Raw genomic sequence first — 22,508 nt, 5'->3', positions numbered from 1 at the left:
GGAAAAGTGGAAAACACCATATCAGTCCCACACAGCTGAGCACAAACACCTGACCGAGGAGCCTATAACTAGACTGTAAACAACAAAGACCTTGAAAACAACAAGTCTGACTTCAACACCACATTAATATCAAATCATACAAAATTTGACATCCACATCAAATTAACTAGAACCAACGAAGTCCCTTACCAAATTGAAGCAACAAAGGGACAAAAGTGCAACACATCACACCTAGAAAGATTCATCAAATCACCCTTCATACTGTTCCATATGACTTTTTCCGTTTTAAAACCTGATCACTTGATAAACCTTGATGTGACCATAATTAGCGCATATTTAGCCCCCGAATTAGCCTTGTTCTCATGCTTTTTAGTGCATATTTGGGTCATTTATTGTCTTTAGTTCTTTGTTTTGCATATTCTTTGAGATTTTGATCCCTTGGTAGGAAAGGTGTGCAAATCTTGCATTTTATGGCAAAACGAGACTAAATTGATTAAATTCAATGACCAAGCATCAAGGAGAGACAAGATTAGAAGGCCTTTGTACATATGATAGTAGATGAGCAATGTTGAGAAAGGATCCTTGCATCCCCGAGGAAATCCCCAAGGATTTTATGAAGAAAAGGGAAGAAAAGAAGAAGGAACAATGCTGAGCTACAATCCGAGCGGATTGCTCTGAATCCGCCCGTCCTCCACAAAGACAATCCGTGCGTCTTACGCAAAGACGCCGGGCAAGACCACCGAGAATCCGGCCGTCTTCACCCAAAGACACCCGTCTTCCCCTGCTACAATCCGCCCGTCCCGACACCAATACGCCCGGATTCCACCCCAGCACGAATCCGTTTCTTCAAGCTTCAAAGAAAGAAGCCCTTCCTTCAAAAAATACCGACTTCTCCCTACTCAATCTAAAAAGTGTAATTACTAGTTTAGCCCTTAGTTAACCCTAATGCATCCACCTAATTTCCACTATAAATACCCCATTAGTCTAATTAAAAGAGCATGTTCTTCTTATCAATTATTAGAGTAGTTAATATCAATCAAATCTCTTTTTAGTATTGTAATCAACAATTAATCAAGGGATATGCAAAGTACAAGTGATCGATAAGTTTCATGTGACCATAATTAGCGCATATTTAGCCCCCGAATTAGCCTTGTTCCCATGCTTTTTAGTGCATATTTGGGTCATTTATTGTCTTTAGTTCTTTGTTTTGCATATTCTTTGAGATTTTGATCCCTTGGTAGGAAAGGAGTGCAAATCTTGCATTTTCATGGCAAAACGAGACTAAATTGATTAAATTCAATGACCAAGCATCAAGGAGAGACAAGATTAGAAGGCCTTTGTATATATGATAGTAGATGAGCAATGTTGAGAAAGGATCCTTGTATCCCCGAGGAAATCCCCAAGGATTTTATGAAGAAAAGGGAAGAAAAGAAGAAGGACCAATGCTGAGCTACAATCCGAGCGGATTGCCCTGAATCCGCCCGTCCTCCACAGCACAATCCGTGCGTCTTCTGCCAAAGACGCCCGGGCAGCAGCCACCAGAATCCGGCCGTCTTCACCCAAAGACACCCGTCTTCCCCTGCTACAATCCGCCCGTCCCGACACCAATACGCCCGGATTCCACCCCAGCACGAATCCGTTTCTTCAAGCTTCAAAGAAAGAAGCCCTTCCTTCAAAAAATACCGACTTCTCCCTACTCAATCTAAAAAGTGTAATTACTAGTTTAGCCCTTAGTTAACCCTAATGCATCCACCTAATTTCCACTATAAATACCCCATTAGTCTAATTAAAAGAGCATGTTCTTCTTATCAATTATTAGAGTAGTTAATATCAATCAAATCTCTCTTTAGTATTGTAATCAACAATTAATCAAGGGATATGCAAAGTACAAGTGATCGATAAGTTTGATGTGACCATAATTAGCGCATATTTAGCCCCCGAATTAGCCTTGTTCCCATGCTTTTTAGTGCATATTTGGGTCATTTATTGTCTTTAGTTCTTTGTTTTGCATATTCTTTTTGATTTTGATCCCTTGGTAGGAAAGGAGTGCAAATCTTGCATTTTCATGGCAAAACGAGACTAAATTGATTGAATTCAATGACCAAGCATCAAGGAGAGACAAGATTAGAAGGCCTTTGTACATATGATAGTAGATGAGCAATGTTGAGGAAGGATCCTTGCATACCCAAGGAAATCCCCAAGGATTTTATGAAGAAAAGGGAAGAAAAGAAGAAGAAACAATGCTGAGCTACAATCCGAGCGGATTGCCCTGAATCCGCCCGTCCTCCACCGCACAATCCGTGCGTCTTCTGCCAAAGACGCCCAGGCAGCAGCCACCAGAATCCGGCCGTCTTCTCCCAAAAACGCCCGTCTTCCCCTGCTACAATCCGCCCATCCCGACACCAATACGCCCGGATTCCAGCCCAGCACGAATCCGTTTCTTCAAGCTTCAAAGAAAGAAGTCCTTCCTTCGAAAAATACTGGCTTCTGCCTGCTCAATCTAAAAAGTGTAATTACTAGTTTAGCCCTTAGTTAACCCTAATGCATCCACCTAATTTCCACTATAAATACCCCATTAGTCTAATTAGAAGAGCATGTTCTTCTTATCAATTATTAGAGTAGTTAATATCAATCAAATCTCTCTTTAGTATTGTAATCAACAATTAATCAAGTTTTAATACAAGTTTTATTTCCTTAATCTCTCTTTTGTTCATCCTTTATTTTGGGTAATTGAAGATTATTTGGGTTATTATTGGGAGATTGACAACCTCTCAATCAAGCATCAAGTACTTCTTTTATTCTTTGCTTTATTATTGGAATCATTAGTAGGTATAATTCTCTAATCCCTTTTTAATTATTGTTAATTACTTTCATTTGTTCATCATGTTTCATTTTGTTGGTATCATTGACAACCTTGCTAGCATGATCAACATGATAATGAGTGAGTAGTGACCTAGCTAGGGTTAATGGGTAATTAGGGGAAACCAACATGGGGAATTATCCATGCTTAAATTAATATGCTTTCATGGTTTATTTGCTTGCTTGTTTTGATCTCAACTCATGCACATGTTATGTTTGATGAAATGTGAGCCTATGAATCCTTGCATTTTTTACCCATCACCTATCTTTTCAATGAGACTTGTAAGACATAAACCAACTCGAGTCTCATTAGACCATGCATGTTGTTGAGTAGGAAAGACTAAGTCGACTTGTAGGTGTTGTACAATCTAATCGATTAGGCTCCGGGACCCAAACTTTCCTAGGATTGTAAGACATAACCCAACTCAATCCATCACAACAATAATTGCTTGCTTATAATTTGAGAACATGTTTGTATGATCAATTCTCATGATTCCCCTATGACCCCATAATACCCTAGTGCTTTTTATCAATTGTTTACAACCCTTTTATTTCATCTTGCTTATTTACTTTTATTGCTATCTAGTTAGTGACCTTCTACATCAACCCAAATTGTGACATCCCTAAGACACCACTAGTTTCAATAGAAATCTCATCTCAATTCCCGTCCCTTGGGATCCGACCTTTACTTGCCTCTTTACTAATTGTAGAGTTGTTTGTGAAGTTATAAATTATGTTTTGATTCGGACGTGACCCAACGACAACATCTATTCAATTGTGAACACGAAACGGACCGATCAAAAATGATATACTATCATTTTTATCGATCAACATCTATTCCATCCGTGTACTTTGCATATCCCTTGCATATCCCTTTTTATCAATTGATATTATCCCTTCGCCGTTGCCGCCCAACTACACCCATCCTTAGACATTAGCACTAATGTCTAGATCGGTTTGGGGAAGTCAATGCATACACAACAGGAGGTAATCTAAATTATCCTCTCCATCATAAACAAAAACCATGCATCATGTAGTGTAGATTAGTGTAGCTTGCATTTAGTGTAGAAATCATGCATCATGTTTGCATAATTTCCCATCATTTTGGCCATTGAGGACAATGCCCATATAAGTGTGGGGATGGGGAATTCTAACTTAACTTTTATTCAAAAATCCAAAAAAATTGAAAAATTTCGAAAAACCATAAAAATTTGAAAATTGAAAAACCCAAAAACATGTTTATTTCTTTGGTAGTGTAGTTATGTATATATTATATATTGTTTGTTCTATCCTTGTTCACATTGATTGACTACGCCACATCCAAGACATGAGGATCATGAAGATCATGAAGATCGCATGGTATGATCTTTCCAATCTCCTTTTTCCTCTTTATGTTAATGACTATGTGGCTTTATTTTGATTGATGCGGTATAACAATGTGAACTTAGGACTTGCATTTAGTTTATATGTCATATTAGTTGATAGAATCACTTGCATTAGGATGTATATAATAGTTGCATCATGGCATGTAGTTGCATTTAGATAAAATATTTTGAAAAGTGCCTAATTGAGAACTTTGACAAGAGCAACTAAGCCATTATAAATACTTTTTCAACTTAAGACATTGCCTACTAGAATGGTTGTAAAACACCCTAGATTGTGTCATACTAGTGTCTTTTGACCCATGACCCAAAGCCTAGTCAAGGGTTTGCATGTGAGTCACCTATCCAACCCCGTAATGCGATGTGGACTTGGTTAACTTGTCTAGGTGACCTTGATTGACCTTGTGATAAGGCAACCCAAAAATACTTTTCTATCAATAAGTTTGAAGTGCTCATTTCGAAAATTTTGTTATGTGGAAGTAATTTATTGCTAAGGAAACCTCAAATGTTATGTAATGTTGAAATGTTGAGAATTTTAGTTGTTTTGATGGAGGCATACCACTTCGATGTGCTTTGGAGAGGGATCCATTGAATTGGGCCCCCACATGGTTGTGAATTCAACCGCCCAGAGACAGAGTGACTATCACCCCGAAAAGCTATTGTCTAGAGGTTAACCGGTTGCCTAATAAGCGATTGGCGAAAGCAAAGGACACTAGCCCGGAAAGGACAAACCCCATCTTAAATTTTTGAAATGTGAAAGTTAAATGAGGACAATTTTGAATACTAGTCATATCCACCCTTTGTTTATAACGATTTGAGCATTTCATTCCCAAAAAGCCTTTTGTCAAGCCACTTTGTCGAGCTTGGGACGATCCATGACCTTTACTTTTGTATAGAATTCGAGACTTGTCATGTCATATGCTACTAGCATCATAGGGATCATCATTCCACCACCATCCGATCGCTCTTGACGAAAGCATTTGGAAATTGAGGACGAAAGTAGTCTAGTTTAACACCATTTGGAGGTGATTTAGTGTCGTCCTCTTAGCCTTAGTAATTTTTTGAACTAGTATTTGTGAAGGATTATATGCTCTTAAATTTGTTCTCTCTTAGTTGCCTCCGCCACTTGATGAGGAAGTGGCTATTCCTTTTGTAGATGCATCCATTACTTGATTTTGTGTGCTTAATGTTTGGATGTGTCGCCATTTTGGCAAGACCCACCTTGCCTTGCAAGAAGGCATCCTACCTCATGGTTGTCTTGTTGTGAGTTGAAGGGGCGGAGTGAGACCCGCTAATTGTCTCTTATCGGCTATGTTATTAGGTTAGTTTAAATAATGGTCCTAGTCTTTGTCACCTCTTTACTCGGGACGAGCAAAGATTCGGTTTGGGGATATTTGATGTAACCATAATTAGCGCATATTTAGCCCCCGAATTAGCCTTATTCTCATGCTTTTTAGTGCATATTTGGGTCATTTATTATCTTTAGTTCTTTGTTTTGCATATTCTTTGAGTTTTTGATCCCTTGGTAGGAAAGGAATGCAAATCTTGCATTTTCATGGCAAAACGAGACTAAATTGATTGAATTCAATGACCAAGCATCAAGGAGAGACAAGATTAGAAGGCCTTTGTACATATGATAGTAGATGAGCAATGTTGAGGAAGGATCCTTGCATCCCCAAGGAAATCCCCAAGGATTTTATGAAGAAAAGGGAAGAAAAGAAGAAGAAACAATGCTGAGCTACAATCCGAGCGGATTGCCCTGAATCCGCCCGTCCTCCACAGTACAATCCGTGCGTCTTCTGCCAAAGACGCCCGGGCATCAGCCACCAGAATCAGGCCGTGTTCTCCCAAAGACGCCCGTCTTCCCCTGCTACAATCCGCCCGTCCCAACACCAATACGCCCGGATTCCAGCCCAGCACGAATCCGTTTCTTCAAGCTTCAAAGAAAGAAGCCCTTCCTTCGAAAAATACCGGCTTCTCCTTGCTCAATCTAAAAAGTGTAATTACTAGTTTAGCCCTTAGGTAACCCTAATGCATCCACCTAATTTCCACTATAAATACCCCATTAATCTAATTAGAAGAGCATTTCTTCTTATCATTTATTAGAGTAGTTAATATCAATCAAATCTCTCTTTAGTATTGTAATCAACAATTAATCAAGGGATATGCAAAGTACAAGTGATCGATAAGTTTGATGTTACCATAATTAGCGCATATTTAGCCCCCGAATTAGCCTTGTTCCCATGCTTTTTAGTGCATATTTGGGTCATTTTTGTCTTTAGTTCTTTGTTTTGCATATTCTTTAAGATTTTGATCCCTTGGTAGGAAAGGATTGCAAATCTTGCATTTTCATGGCAAAACGAAACTAAATTGATTGAATTCAATGACCAAGCATTAAGGAGAGACAAGATTAGAAGGCCTTTGTACATATGATAGTAGATGAGCAATGTTGAGGAAGGATCCTTGCATCCCCAAGGAAATCCCCAAGGATTTTATGAAGAAAAGGGAAGAAAAGAAGAAGAAACAATGCTGAGCTACAATCCGAGCAGATTGCCCTGAATCCGCCCGTCCTCCACAGCACAATCCGTGCGTCTTCTGCCAAAAACGCCCGGGCAGCAGCCACCAGAATCCGGTCGTGTTCTTCCAAAGACGCCCGTCTTCCCCTGCTACAATCCGCCCGTCCCGACACAAATACGCCCGGATTCCAGCCCAGCACAAATCCGTTTCTTCAAGCTTCAAAGAAAGAAGCCCTTCCTTCGAAAAATACCGGCTTCTCCCTGCTCAATCTAAAAAGTGTAATTACTAGTTTAGCCCTTAGTTAACCCTAATGCATCCACCTAATTTCCACTATAAATACCCTATTAGTTTAATTAGAAGAGCATGTTCTTCTTATCAATTATTAGAGTAGTTAAAATCAATCAAATCTCTCTTTAGTATTGTAATCAACAATTAATCAAGTTTTAATACAAGTTTTAGTTCCTTAATCTCTCTTTTGTTCATCCTTTATTTTGGGTAATTGATGATTATTTGGGTTATTATTGGGAGATTGACAACCTCTCAATCAAGCATCAAGTACTTCTTTTATTCTTTGATTTATTATTGGAATCATTAGTAGGTATAATTCTCTTAATCCCTTTTTAATTATTGTTAATTACTTTTATTTGTTCATCATGTTTCATTTTGTTGGTATGATTGACAACCTTGCTAGCATGATCAACATGATAATTAGTGAGTAGTGACCTAGCTAGGGTTAATGGGTAATTAGGGGAAACTAACATGGGGAATGATTCATGCTTAAATTAATATGCTTTCATGGTTTATTTGCTTGCTTGTTTTGATCTCAACTCATGCACATGTTATGTTTGATGAAATGTGAGCCTATGAATCCTTGCATTTTTACCCATCACCTATCTTTTCAATGAGACTTTTAAGACATAAACCAACTCGAGTCTCATTAGACTATGCATGTTGTTGAGTAGGAAAGACTAAGTCGACTTGTAGGTGTTGTACAATCTAATCGATTAGGCTCCAGGACCCAAACTTTCCTAGGATTGTAAGATATAACCCAACTCAATCCATCACAACAATAATTGCTTGCTTATAATTTGAGAACATGTTTGTATGATCAATTCCCATGATTCCCCTATGCCCTCATGATACCCTAGTGCTTTTTATCAATTGTTTACAACCCTTTTATTTCATCTTGCTTATTTACTTTCATTGCTATTTAGTTAGTGACCTTCTACATCAACCCAAATTGTGACACCCCTAAGACACCACTAGTTTCAATAGAAATCTCATCTCAATTCCCGTCCCTTGGGATCCGACCTTTACTTGCCTCTTTACTAATTGTAGAGTTGTTTGTGAAGTTATAAATTATGTTTTGATTCGGACGTGACCCAACGACAACATCTATTCAATTGTGAACACGAAACGGACCGATCAAAAATGTCTAGATCATTTTTACCGACTAGTAATATCAACATCTAGTAATATCAACATCTCATTGATATTACTAATTGTAGAGATGTTATTCATCTCATCTATTCAAGGGATATGCAAAGTACACGGATGGAACTGAATCCGGGTACAAAGGGGTCGAATCCGAGCGGATTCAGGAGAATCCGCCCGTCTTCAGGCGATCCGGGCATATTGGGCAAAAGACGCCCGTCCCTCTGAGCTGAACTTTTGAAATATTTTTGACTGTCAACGAATCCGGGCGTCCTGCATTCAAATCCGCCCGTCTTCAAAAATCCGCCCGTCCTGAAAGGAAGACGCCCGTCTTCTTGGCTGAAGAAAACAAGAAAATCCCTGTAAAGGAATCCGCCCGTCTTCTGTAGAAGACGTCCGTCCCGTGTTTGCAAATCCGAGCGTCTTCACTGAAAGACGCCCGTCTTTAGGCGAGTTTTTCCCAACCCAGAAAAGGCCGAATCCGGGCGTCCCGAGCAGAAACCGCCCATCTTGCCCCTGCATTTCAATTTTTTTTTGTTTTATAAACCCCCTCCCACATTCATTTCTTCATTCCTTCATTCATAACACTACTCATAACTCCAAACCCCTCATCCTCTCCATCACAAAAACAAGATTCCTCAACAACATTCACCAAAATCAAATCAAAACATCCTTTTAACAACAAATCAATCACTCCTCTTTCAACACAAATCAAAACCAAGCACAAAATCTTCAACCTTTGAGTCGATTTTTGAATTCATAAAGGCAAAGCCTTTCATCTTTAAATCGATTTGGGTGCACTAGAAATTGAAGATTTTTCACTCTTTTCTTGGTTTATTCATCAATGGCAAGGACTAAGGGAGCAACAAAGGCACCAAAGGCAAAGGCACTCTCATCAAGACAAAAGAGTCTTCAAGCAAAGAAAGCATTGGCTATGGTGGTAGCTAACCCAAACTTGAAAGTGCAACAACAACAACCTCCCATGGAAGCAACAACATCCTCTACTCCGGAAATTGCTCAACTTTCGAATTATCCGAAGGTAATTTTCATTTCCAAATCCCATAGGGACACTTTTGCTAAGTTTGCTAGGAAATCATTCCTATCCACCAAGTTTATTTGTGAAGATACCTTAGAAAAGTTGGGTGTCCTTGAGCAAACTAGAGCCTTCTTCAAAGCCATGGGGTTGGAGAAATTGTTTGAATCAAAAGAATTGACATACCCCTCCCTTACCTTAGAATTTTTGAGTTCTTTGAAAGTTAACAAGGTTGAGACCATGGAGACCATCGAGTTTCGTCTAGCTAATGTTAGTAGGCGCATCTCCTTTGAAGAAATGGGTAAAGCTTTGGGTCTTAGTGATTCACCGAGTTATTTTAAGAATGTTGGCAAGTATGACCCCGACCCTATTTGGGAGGCGATTTCTGGAAGGAAATTTGAAGACTTTCATGCTAGTTGTGCTCTATTAGTCCACCATCCGGGCATTAGAGTGTGGCACAAGGTCATAGGGAACACCGTCATTGCAAGAAAAGACACCAACCATTTCACCAAACTCGATTTTGTTCTTCTTGAGTCGGCTTTGAACATTGGAAGGGAATTCACCAAGCCTTTTAACTCTCTAAGGCTCTTGGTGGATAGATGGTTAAATATTGATTGTGGGAAGAAAGGCACCACCGTTATTGTGAATGGAGGCCTAGTCACTATCCTAGCTAAATACTTTGATCCAAACTTCAACAAAGATAACAAGTATGAGGCGAAAGAGGGTGGTCATCTCATTGATATTAATACTATGATATACAAGTACAAGTGGGTTACCCATAACCCTCTTGACACCAAGTATGGATGGCTCACTAGTGAGGCTAGATCTTTCACTTTGCCTTCAAAGATTTGTCGATTGAGTGTCCACCGGACCAACTATCTACTTCCCCTATCAAAAGAGGCCGAGTATATTATCCGACAACAAAAGGGTGAAATTGAAATGCCCTCCTCTTCCATTGTCACACCAACCTACCCTTTCGAGTACCAAGAGTTCAAGCCCGAAGGCGTTGAAGCAAGAAATGATTATTTGACTCTTCTCATGCAAGAGACGCACAAGCAAGCTTTCGAGGATCGGAAAAATGCTTACTTAGCCCAATATCCAACCCTCCTTCATTTAGCTAGGCAAGGACTACTTGACCCTTCATGTCCTTTGCCTAGTTGGGCGGATAGGAAAGTCTTCTTTCCGAGTGCATCTAGGGTTGTTCCGAGTGATAATGAGGTTGTCGGTAATGAAGAGGTTAATGATAACATTGATGAAGAAGCTAGTGAAGAAGGAGAAGAGGATGATGAGCAAGGTGAAGAAGAAAGTGAAGAAGAAAGTGGTGATAAGACCACTTCTAGTGAGGAAGGTGATTATAATGATGATATGATGGAAGATTAGCAAGCTTTAGAGGCTCCTACCCTCTTGAGGTTTGTCTATTTCTCTCTTTGTTCTATTTATTAATCTTGATCATTGTTGGAGTAGTCCTAGCACCATTTAGGACTAACACCTCGGACCCATTGAGGTGTTCTCATTTTATTGTTCCCACCTTTCAAAATCCAAAATGACAAAATTAGTTTCATGCATTGCATAGTGTGTGCATGAACTACACCCATCCTTAGACATTAGCAATAATGTCTAGATCGGTTTGGGGAAGTCAATGCATACACAACGGGAGGTAATCTAAATTATCCTCTCCGTCATAAACAAAAACCATGCATCATGTAGTGTAGATTAGTGTAGCTTGCATTTAGTGTAGAAATCATGCATCATGTTTGCATAATTTCCCATCATTTTGGCCATTGAGGACAATGCCCATATTAGTGTGGGGATAGAGAATTCTAACTTAACTTTTATTCAAAAATCCAAAAAAATTGAAAAATTTCGAAAAACCATAAAAATTTGAAAATTGAAAAACCCAAAAACATGTTTATTTCTTTGGTAGTGTAGTTCTGTATATATTGTATATTGTTTGTTCTATCCTTGTTCACATTGATTGGCTACGCCACATTCGAGACATGAGGATCATGAAGACCGCATGGTATGATCTTTCCAATCTCTTTTTTCCTCTTTATGTTAATGACTATGTGGCTTTATTTTGATTGATGCGGTATAACAATGTGAACTTAGGACTTACATTTAGTTTATATGTCATATTAGTTGATAGAATCACTTGCATTAGGATTTATATAATAGTTGCATCATGGCATATAGTTGCATTTAGATAAAATATTTTGAAAAGTGCCTAATTGAGAACTTTGACAAGAGCAACTAAGCCATTATAAATACTTTTTCAACTTAAGACTTTGCCTACTAGAATGGTTGTAAAACACCCTAGATTGTGTCATACTAGTGTCTTTTGACCCATGACCCAAAGCCTAGTCAAGGGTTTGCATGTGAGTCACCTATTCCAACCCCGTGATGCGATGTGGACTTGGTTAACTTGTCTAGGTGACCTTGATTGACCTTGTGGTAAGGCAACCCAAAAATACTTTTCTATCAATAAGTTTGAAGTGCTCATTTCGAAAATTTTGTTATGTGGAAGTAATTTATTGCTAAGGAAACCTCAAATGTTATGAAATGTTGAAATGTTGAGAATTTTAGTTGTTTTGATGGAGGCGTACCACTTCGATGTGCTTTGGAGAGGGATCCATTGAATTGGGCCCCCACACGGTTGTGCTTTCAACCGCGCAGAGACAGAGTGACTATCACCCCTAAAAGCTATTGTCTAGAGGTTAACCGGTTGCCTAATAAGCGATTGGCGAAAGCAAAGGACACTAGCCCGGAAGGGACAAACCCCATCTTAAATTTTTGAAATGTGAAAGTTAAATGAGGACAATTTTGAATACTAGTCATATCCACCCTTTGTTTATAACGATTTAAGCATTTCATTCCCAAAAAGCCTTTTGTAAAGCCACTTTGTCGAGCTTGGGACGATCCATGACCTTTAATTTTGTAGAGAATTCGAGACTTGTCATGTCATATGCTACTAGCATCATAGGGATCATCATTCCACCACCATCCAATCGCTCTTGACGAAAGCATTTGGAAATTTAGGACGAAAGTAGTATAGTTTAACACCATTTGGAGGTGATTTAGTGCCATCCTCTTAGCCTTAGTAATTTGTTGAACTAGTATTTGTGAAGGATTATATGCTCTTAAATTTGTTCTCTCTTAGTTGCCTCCGCCACTTGATGAGGAAGTGGCTATTCCTTTTGTAGATGCATCCATTACTTGATTTTGTGTGCTTAATGTTTGGATGTGTCGCCATTTTGGCAAGACCCACCTTGCCTTGCAAGAAGACATCCTACCTCATGGTTGTCTTGTTGTGAGTTGAAGGGGCGGAGTGAGACCCGCTAATTGTCTCATATCGGCTATGTTATTAGGTTAGTTTAAATAATGGTCCTAGTCTTTGTCACCTCTTTACTCGGGACGAGCAAAGGTTCGGTTTGGGGATATTTGATGTGACCATAATTAGCGCATATTTAGCCCCCGAATTAGCCTTGTTCCCATGCTTTTTAGTGCATATTTGGGTCATTTATTGTCTTTAGTTCTTTGTTTTGCATATTCTTTGAGTTTTTGATCCCTTGGTAGGAAAGGAGTGCAAATCTTGCATTTTCATGGCAAAACGAGACTAAATTGATAGAATTCAATGACCAAGCATCAAGGAGAGACAAGATTAGAAGGCCTTTGTACATATGATAGTAGATGAGCAATGTTGAGGAAGGATCCTTGCATCCCCAAGGAAATCCCCAAGGATTTTATGAAGAAAAGGGAAGAAAAGAAGAAGAAACAATGCTGAGCTACAATCCGAGCGGATTGCCCTGAATCCGCCCGTCCTCCACAGCACAATCCGTGCGTCTTCTGCCAAAGACGCCCGGGCAGCAGCCACCAGAATCCGGCTGTGTTCTCCCAAAGACGCCCGTCTTCCCCTGCTACAATACGCCCGTCCCGACACCAATACGCCCGGATTCCAGCCCAGCACGAATCCGTTTCTTCAAGCTTCAAAGAAAGAAGCCCTTCCTTCGAAAAATACCGGCTTCTCCCTGCTCAATCTAAAAAGTGTAATTACTAGTTTAGCCCTTAGTTAACCCTAATGCATCCACCTAATTTCCACTATAAATACCCCATTAGTCTAATTAGAAGAGCATGTTCTTCTTATCAATTATTAGAGTAGTTAATATCAATCAAATCTCTCTTTAGTATTGTAATCAACAATTAATCAAGTTTTAATACAAGTTTTATTTCCTTAATCTCTCTTTTGTTCATCCTTTATTTTGGGTAATTGAAGATTATTTGGGTTATTATTGGGAGATTGACAACCTCTCAATCAAGCATCAAGTACTTCTTTTATTCTTTGCTTTATTATTGGAATCATTAGTAGGTATAATTCTCTAATCCCTTTTTAATTATTGTTAATTACTTTCATTTGTTCATCATGTTTCATATTGTTGGTATGATTGACAACCTTGCTAGCATGATCAACATGATAATGAGTAGTGACCTAGCTAGGGTTAATGGGTAATTAGGGGAAACCAACATGGGGAATGATTCATGCTTAAATTAATATGCTTTCATGGTTTATTTGCTTGCTTGTTTTGATCTCAACTCATGCACATGTTATGTTTGATGAAATGTGAGCCTATGAATCCTTGCATTTTTTACCCATCACCTATCTTTTCAATGAGACTTGTAAGACATAAACCAACTCGAGTCTCATTAGACCATGCATGTTGTTGAGTAGGAAAGACTAAGTCGACTTGTAGGTGTTGTACAATCTAATCGATTCGGCTCCGGGACCCAAACTTTCCTAGGATTGTAAGATATAACCCAACTCAATCCATCACAACAATAATTGCTTGCTTATAATTTGAGAAAATGTTTGTATGATCAATTCCCATGATTCATCTATGACCCCATGATACCCTAGTGCTTTTTATCAATTGTTTACAACTCTTTTATTTCATCTTGCTTATTTACTTTCATTGCTATTTAGTTAGTGACCTTCTACATCAACCCAAATTGTGACACCCCTAAGACACCACTAGTTTCAATAGAAATCTCATCTCAATTCCCGTCCCTTGGGATCCGTCCTTTACTTGCCTCTTTACTAATTGTAGAGTTGTTTGTGAAGTTATAAATTGTGTTTTGATTCGGACGTGACCCAACGACAACATCTATTCAATTGTGAACACGAAACGGACCGATCAAACCTGCATACCGATCCCAGACATACGCATTGCATACACTCTATTCAGAACTTTTAATAAACTACCAAGGACACCCATTTCTCCTACCGACACCCCCCAGGACCACCGCTATACATACAACAGGACCAACCAAGAGGACGACACTGAGAAACAAAAGTGACATGAATTGTGGCTGATTGGTGGGGGATGGGGGGAACACCAAATCAATCCCAAATCATCACCTCAAGGAGAGACGACTCCACATCCGTAGACCAACGGACAAGCAGAGATCATCGACACAAACCAACAAGACACGAAAAGTCCATACCAGGGGTGGGGGAATGGGAGGATCATCCCTAGGCTGCATGCACGATTTTCGGTGACAGGACGAGGGAACGGAGGGGTGGGAATCCGACACGGGAGGCTTTGCAATCACAAGCTGTGAACTGGAACAATCAACCGAAGCAATCGAAATAACGGATCATAAGGTGAGACGAGAATGGAATCGCACTTCCCGAACAGTGGTGAGCCTTAGACAGAGAGGGGAAACAAAGAGGGCGGGTGAATCGTCCACCGTAGATGAGCATAGATCCCGCCTCATCTCCGGCGTATGGCCGATCAGCAGAGAAGCGCAGGTGATTGGAGGTGGCGGTTGAATGTGGTGGAACAAATTAGGTTAAATTTGGGGGTTTTATTATGGAGCTCTAGAGAGAGAAGCACGCTTTTTTTTCTCAATAGACCAAATAATGAAACTTGATATACTCATTGGGCTAATTGCATACATAATTACATAGAGTAAATTTTTTTTTTTTCGACAATAGTAAACTGATATTAAAATAAAACAAAGTTTGTTACAGTACAAACCCCGGGATACCGGAGTTCTGTAGACTACTGGAAAACCAACAAACCGAACTAACGTTACGCGAGTATAAAACAGAAAAGGTAAGACGACGCTTCTTGCAGGAAGGATGATAAAATTCGTCGAAGTGGAAAAGATCTGTCCCCTTCCTTTTAGCCCTCGTAGCTGCTGCAATTTTCTTGGTGTACCTGTAAAGACAAAGAGAAAAGCCGACCGAGACCGAAGATCTTTTCTTCGTATGAATACTAGCTTGGGTCACATGTCTTCGACGGTAGGAATAAGCCACCTTACATCGAAAACTCCTATTCTTATTGTTCGTGTTATCCCTGAGCGCAACAAATTGGAACTGAACCGCAGAAACCTTGTTGACTTGAGCCAAGTCCGATGATATCTGCTTCTTTTTAGCAATTTGTAAAACAGCTTCCTCGTGATCCACTTTATCTTCGTGGAACTCCATATCTACCTGGATGATTAACTCCTCTTGAACCAACTCAACACTTTCGGAGTGCTTGACATTAATTGGCTGAAAAAGGTTCTCTTGCAAAGGAGAAGTGCTGGGAACTTCTGCTGTCCCTGAAATTTCTTCCTGGGGAGTTCCCGTCTGGATAATTTTAGAGGTGAGGATACGGACCCTCAAGTAAGACATGGACCTTGGGTGGTAAAATCCCAAATTTTTGCCATGTGCTAAGTTTGCGTAATCTTCAGATGATAGATGTAATCTATTGTGAGGTCTCTTCTTGTTAGTGAAGTGAAATTGAGATGGTTGTGAGCTATCTGAGGAGGATGAATTATAGACAGCTGAATCATTCAAGGCCTCACATCGCGCAGTCGCACTACTACTCTCATAATCCATAGGCACATCGGGTGAACTACAAGGAACACAGTCATCAGGCTCCTCCTGGGACAACAAGGGTTTCTTTCCCTTCCGTTCTTTGCCAAGAGGGTCGAATGTAGAACAGTATCGTTTCCCATTTGAGTTGATAGTGAAACAGTCAACCACCACTTGTAGCTCTCGAGAAATATCCTTGTTATGAGGATTAAGTTTGAGAGCACATTCAAAATCAGCAATCGCTTTCAGAAGGAGATTCAAATGTTTAAAAGCTAACCCCCTTCTATAAAGAGCTTTAACATTTGAAGGATCAACATACAGAATCAAATTAAAATACCAGCAAACTTGTTCATAATCGGGAGTCTTCAAATTACAAGCTGCCAAATTCTAGAAGAGGGAGAGGGCAAGAGAAGTTGCAGAAGGTTCATCATAACTGGCAGGGGTACCCATAAGCAAGAGAAATTTAAGAGCAATTTTATAATGGAAAAATGCTAAAGGCAGAACACTCATTTGAAAGAACGTGTTCCCCTTATCCTTAAGAATTCCGACACTTTTAAACGAAGGCACCCCATATTCCAAGACGGCTTGATCAATAAGTTCTTCCATCTCGGAACAATCATCCCCACAAAACATGTCCCGAAGACTAGCTAAAATTAATTGATATGCCATACCCAAAACGAGGAAAGGTGAAAAACTTGAAAACTTAAAGAGAAAGAAAGGAGAAAGCTTAAAGAAGAAGAAAAAGGAGAAAACAAAGAAAACTTAACAGAGAAGGAATGGAGGAGGAGAAAGGGAAGACTACTACAACCTACCCATCCACCTCAAACCGACCCAAACGAACCACCGCTGCCGAGAACTCGACCATGGAAAGGGATCCAAGCACCAGAACTGATAACCTCCAACCTTAGCCAACGGAGGAAATAGGTTAAATCTAAATTGCCCAACACCATAGAAATTCAAGTGAACATGAAACATTGTTAAAACAAATATGACGGTGTAGAAGTCACTAGACAACAACATGACTGAAAGACAACCAAGGTCCACAGCTAAAAGCAATACAAAGGATAGCTCAAAAAGGCTTACCATTAAAAGTTTGAAATCCTATATTTGGACACAAATCATTTCTAAAAGAGGCTTACCATTAAAAGTTTGATACATGCACAAGATCTGGAACCTAAGAGCATGGTCTTAAGGACAGAAGAATAAATTGTAGATAAGCACAAAGAAAAGATTTATCAAAACCTGAGCTTGATATCGTAAGACACAAACCGACATATAAAAGAAAGGCAAAACCGACATAGGAAAATATCGACCTCTACAAACCGACATAACAAGGAGAACTACAGACCGACAAACTGGGCAGCAAATGGCACGACAATAAAGTCAGCCCCAGAACGGAAACAGAAACCGGTTCCGGAAGAGACGACAAGAGATCGAGGCAAAGGAACAGCTCATGGTCGAGCACTAGAAAACCGCCGGAGATTAGCCAAAGGAAGGCCGCACCCCCAGCGGCGGCGGAGGGGTCAAGGGAAGGTTAGAGGATAGGGGCAGTAGTAGATCAAAGATTACTTAAGAAGGGAGAAAAGAAGAGAGAAGGGAGAGGATATTTTTTGGTATAAAAATTTTTAATTTTTGTTTTGTTTTTAAGTCTCTTTGATAACAGAGGAAGTTGTGTTTGGAATTTTGTGTGTGTCATTCATTGAATAATAGAATGCAATATATAGTACATATCTTAGCACAAATATAGGAGAATAATATCACAAATGGTATTTGTTACCGAAACAACCTAACCATAATTTGCTAAGAATCAGCCTAATATAAGGCTAGTATCTTGCCTAATACCCCCCCCCCCCCCCCTTTCAAACTGGAGCATGGAGATCAAGAACGCCCAGTTTGCGAAGTAGGTAGTGAAACTGACGGACTCCCAAAGGCTTGGTAAAGATGTCGGCCACCTGTTCATTAGTAGTAACATGAAACGGTTTAACGAGACCTTCTGTGATAGCATCCCGAACAAAATGACAATCGATTTCGATGTGTTTGGTTCGCTCATGAAAAACGGGATTCGGAGCTAGGTGCAACGCAGATTGATTATCACAATACAGTCGCATGGGAGCTTGTAAGGTGACATATAAACTTTCAAGCAAACCTTTGAGCCATTTTAACTCACACACAATAGCGGCCATGGAGCGGTATTCAGCTTCGGCCGAGGAAAGTGAAACGGTATGCTGTTTTTTCGTTTTCCAAGATACAGGAAAGTCTCCAAGAAAGACAACCAACCTGAAACAGAGCGACGAGACAAAGGACAAGTACCCCAATCGGAATCACACCATCCTGACACCGTAAAGCTACTATCAGACCGTAGTAGCACGCCTTGGCCGGGACTGCCCTTGAGATAACGGACAACCCTCAAAGCTGCCTCCATATGAGCTTCACGGGGTTGTTGTAAAAACTAGGAGAGAACATGGACAGCGAAAGACAAGTCTGGGCGTGTGACTGCTAAATAAACCAGACGTCCAATTAAGCGCCTATAACGGTCTGGTTCACCCAAAAGAGGGCTTTGAGTAACACCAAGTTGGTGATTAATTTCCATGGGAGTAGAATTGGGTTTAGCACCCAAAAGACCGACTTCAGTTATAATATCGAGGGTATATTTCCATTGATTTAGGAAAATACCTTCGGCACTTCGAGCAACCTCAAGACCGAGAAAGTATTTTAACGGCCCCAAATCCTTCATTTTAAAACAACGATTTATGTAGACTTTAAATGTAGATATGGCCGATGAATCATTACCTGCTATAACAAGATCATCCACGTAGATTAAGACATGTAAACGAACTGTGTCAAGCGAGTAAGTAAAGAGGGAGTAGTCGGAGTAAGATTGACGAAACCCATATTGTCGTAAGGCCCCAGCTAATTTTGCGAACCAGCAGCGAGGAGCTTGACGAAGTCCATATAAAGATTTCTTCAAGCGACAAACCTTGCCATCATGACCTCGACTAAAGCCTGGCGGAAGTTTCGTATACACTTCTTCATTCAAGTCGTCGTGTAAAAAGGCATTATGAACGTCCATTTGGTGTAATTCCCATTTCTTGACGGCCGCAACAGCAAGAAAAGTACGAATGGTGACCATTTTAACAACGGGAGCAAATGTTTCCCCGTAGTCAAGGCCTTCGACTTGATGATTGCCAAAAACAACGAGTCGAGCTTTATACCTTTCAACGGAGCCATCAGATTTATATTTTATCTTATATACCCAACGATATCCAAGAGCTTTTTTTATCAGAAGGGAGGTCAGTGAGTTCCCATATTCCATTTTGTTCAAGAGCATCTATCTCTTCTTGCATAGCCCAACACCATGCATCATCACGGATGGCAAATTTGAAAGAATGGGGTTCAAACCCGGAAGTTATCGCTGCAAGAAATAGCCTATGGCGACCAGAAAATTTATGACAATTGACATAATTAGCTAAGGTATAAGGAGTACCTGAGGGCGATGAAGGAGAACGCGGTGAGCCGGAAGGAGATGGACTATTAGTGGAATCGGGAACATAGTCTTGCAGTCTGGAATTAGGAAATTTTAGTCGATGACCTCGACCAAGTTCGGTGACAGGAGCAGGTTCATCGACGGTATTGGAGGGCTCGGTAGTACTGTTTTTGTCAACAACAGCATCGGTAACAATGGGCTCGGTATTACTATTTTCGACAGCACCTTCACGATCATTGACAGGAGCGTCGGGCAACGGAGTGTGGGAGCTGATCTCATCATTATTAACAGGAATTTGAGGCTCCACTAAGTCGGTTGAATTTCCCAAATTGATAAAAGGAAATTATTCCTCATAAAAGACAACATCATGGGAGACAGTAATGGCTTCCGTTTCAAGATCATAAACCTTCCACCCTTTTTTATTGTGTGGATAGCCGAGAAAAATACATTTACGACTTCGCGGCTCAAATTTATCACCCCGAGTTTTTTGATTATGAACGAAACAAAGGAAGCCAAAGACCCTTAAATTCATGTAAGACGGGGGAACCCCAAATAAAATTTCATAGGGTGTTTTATGGTGAAGAATAGAAGAGGATGTACGATTAATTAAGTAAGCAGCAGTAAGTATGCACTCGCCCCAAAATTTCTTTGGAAGGTTACCTTGAAAAAGCAAGGCACATCCCACATTAAGAATGTGACGATGCTTACGTTCAACCCGGCCATTTTGTTGAGGCGTGCCAACACAAGAAGTTTGAAATTGTATACCATTGTGTAAAAAATAATCCGCCATACAATTAAACTCGTTCCCATTGTCACTGCGTACCACCTTCACCTGTTTAGAAAACTGTGTTTGGACCATTGATAAAAACTGCGTAAACATACTTGTGACTTCCGTTTTAGCAAGAAGCAAATATACCCAAACTGAGCGGGAGCAATCATCCACAATGGTCAAGAAATATTTAGCACCACAAGTAGAAGAGGTATGATATGGTTCCCAAAGATCACAATGTATCAAATTAAAAATTTCAGATGCAATATTGTCGCTTAAATTAAAACTAGCACGAGTTTGTTTAGCAAGATGTCACACATCACACACCATGCTTTTATTAAAAGAAATAGGTTGAACATACGGAATAAATTTAACCAAATTAGCCCCCGGATGACCGAGTCGTCGATGCCACAAATCATATTTCCCAGAAGCCGGTCCAAGTTTGTTCACCAAAAGAGTCGAATTTTCCGAAGGCAGCAGAAACAGTCCATCTCGAAGCTCACCTACTCCAATCATCGTCCTCGAGGAACGGTCCTGTATAAGACAACAATCTTTAGTAAATTGTAAAATATAGTCGTTATCGGCTGTCAATTGAGATACGGAAATTAAATTGCAAGTCAAATGGGGAACAAATAAAACCCGTCGAAGAATGAATGTTACTGTTAACATAAACGGCCCCAATTTCAGATGCCATAATACGTTTCCCATTAGGCAGGCCTACGGCCCTCGGAGGAATCACCATGCTATCCGTAAATAAAGATAAGTCACCTGTAACATGATTAGAAGCACCAGTATCTACGATCCAAGAAGTAGATGTACCAGATAACCGATCCGAAAAAACAAAAGGAGCAGTATGAGCAACATTAGCGTGAACCAAAGTATCACCATGAGCGTCAGACCCACCCGTGCTTGAACCTGCCCCACCCTTACTGCGACGGAACTCAGCCAAGGTACGGGGACGACTACCCCACCAATCCGGAAACTTATTATTCTTAAAGAAGCAGGATTTTATGTCATGCCCATTAAAAGTACAAAACGTACAGAACAGTTTCCGTTTCTCCAATTTTTCTTTCTTACGCAGCGCCTTCCAATCAGCAGGTGTGCGTGGCGCCCCATTAACAGCAAAAGCGACTACATCAGTGACATCAGAGGATGAGGCGTCGTCACTAAGTAGACGTTCAGTCTGTAACGCAGCATAATAACCGCGATTGAGAGTGGGTAAGGGGTCAAGTTGAAATTGTTGGGTGCGGAGGGTACCATACAAGCTACGGTCAAGTCCCATAAAGAATTGGTGTAGTCGTTCATTATCGAGTCGTTTAAGGGCTTGAGAAGCAATATCACAAGTACAGTGTCCGCATTTACCCGCAAAGGGGGGTTCGTGTATATTAAGGGCGTCCCATAGCAATTTCAATTTTCCATAGTATTGAGTAACAGACATACCTTTCCTTTGCTTACATTCACCAAGTTCAGTCTTTAAGGAGTTAATTGTCGTACCGTCAACCACAGCGAATCGTTCCTTCAAATCGCCCCAAACAGCGGCTGCATCTTCGATATAGGGAACGCTTTCAAGCACAGATGAGTCAATTGTATTCTTTAGCCATTGGACAATGGTGCAATTGACAACCTCCCATTGTCCAAGCATGAATTCGTCGGTTGGCTTTTTAATAGAACCATCGCAAAATCCAAATTTCCGACGAGATTTAAGCGACATACGCATTGAGCGACTTCAATCGTCATTGTGACACCCCTCAATAGGGCATCAAATTTAAAGCGGAAATTACGAGATTTTTAAAACCTTTAAAGTTTAAAGTGTGAAATCCACCATAAGTGATCAAACGAAAATGAAAAGTAAGATGAATAAGTTTTACAATTAAAAACGAAGTGCGTTGGGGAAAAGATATCCCACGAATAAACACAAGTCTAACGATAGGTGAGTCTAAGCAAACTATAACTAAGGTCCAAGGTTCAACGTTCTCGCTAGCTCACACGTCTTCCCCATAATCTGCATCACGAACCCGTCATTCATGTAAACATGAACGCCACGGTCGGTGGGGAGTAACTCGGGTTCTCCCGAATACAATATGTCAAAATGCACATAAGCAAGAACTTAATTAAACATATTGATCATGCATCATACTTGAATAATATGAACAAGGGAATATAAACGATAATCA

The 22,508-nt window shown here is 40.2% G+C and overlaps 1 protein-coding gene across 1 annotated transcript; it reads right to left on the bottom strand.

Annotated features, from left to right (window-relative positions):
- Positions 1–20,548: 20,548 nt before the first annotated feature.
- Positions 20,549–22,068, bottom strand: LOC141630808 (uncharacterized). Its single transcript, XM_074443560.1, has 2 exons — positions 21,154–22,068; positions 20,549–20,868 (listed from the first exon to the last, which is right to left on the bottom strand). The coding sequence occupies exons 1-2, from the start codon at positions 22,049–22,051 to the stop codon at positions 20,834–20,836; spliced, it is 933 nt and encodes a 310-aa protein (XP_074299661.1). The 5' UTR covers positions 22,052–22,068; the 3' UTR covers positions 20,549–20,833.
- Positions 22,069–22,508: the final 440 nt, after the last annotated feature.

The sequence above is a fragment of the Silene latifolia genome, chromosome 2 (assembly GCF_048544455.1).
Source record: "Silene latifolia isolate original U9 population chromosome 2, ASM4854445v1, whole genome shotgun sequence".
Classification (NCBI taxonomy): domain Eukaryota; kingdom Viridiplantae; phylum Streptophyta; class Magnoliopsida; order Caryophyllales; family Caryophyllaceae; genus Silene; species Silene latifolia.
Note: the sequence above shows the minus strand (reverse complement) of the source record. Positions and strands in the feature narration are given on the sequence as shown.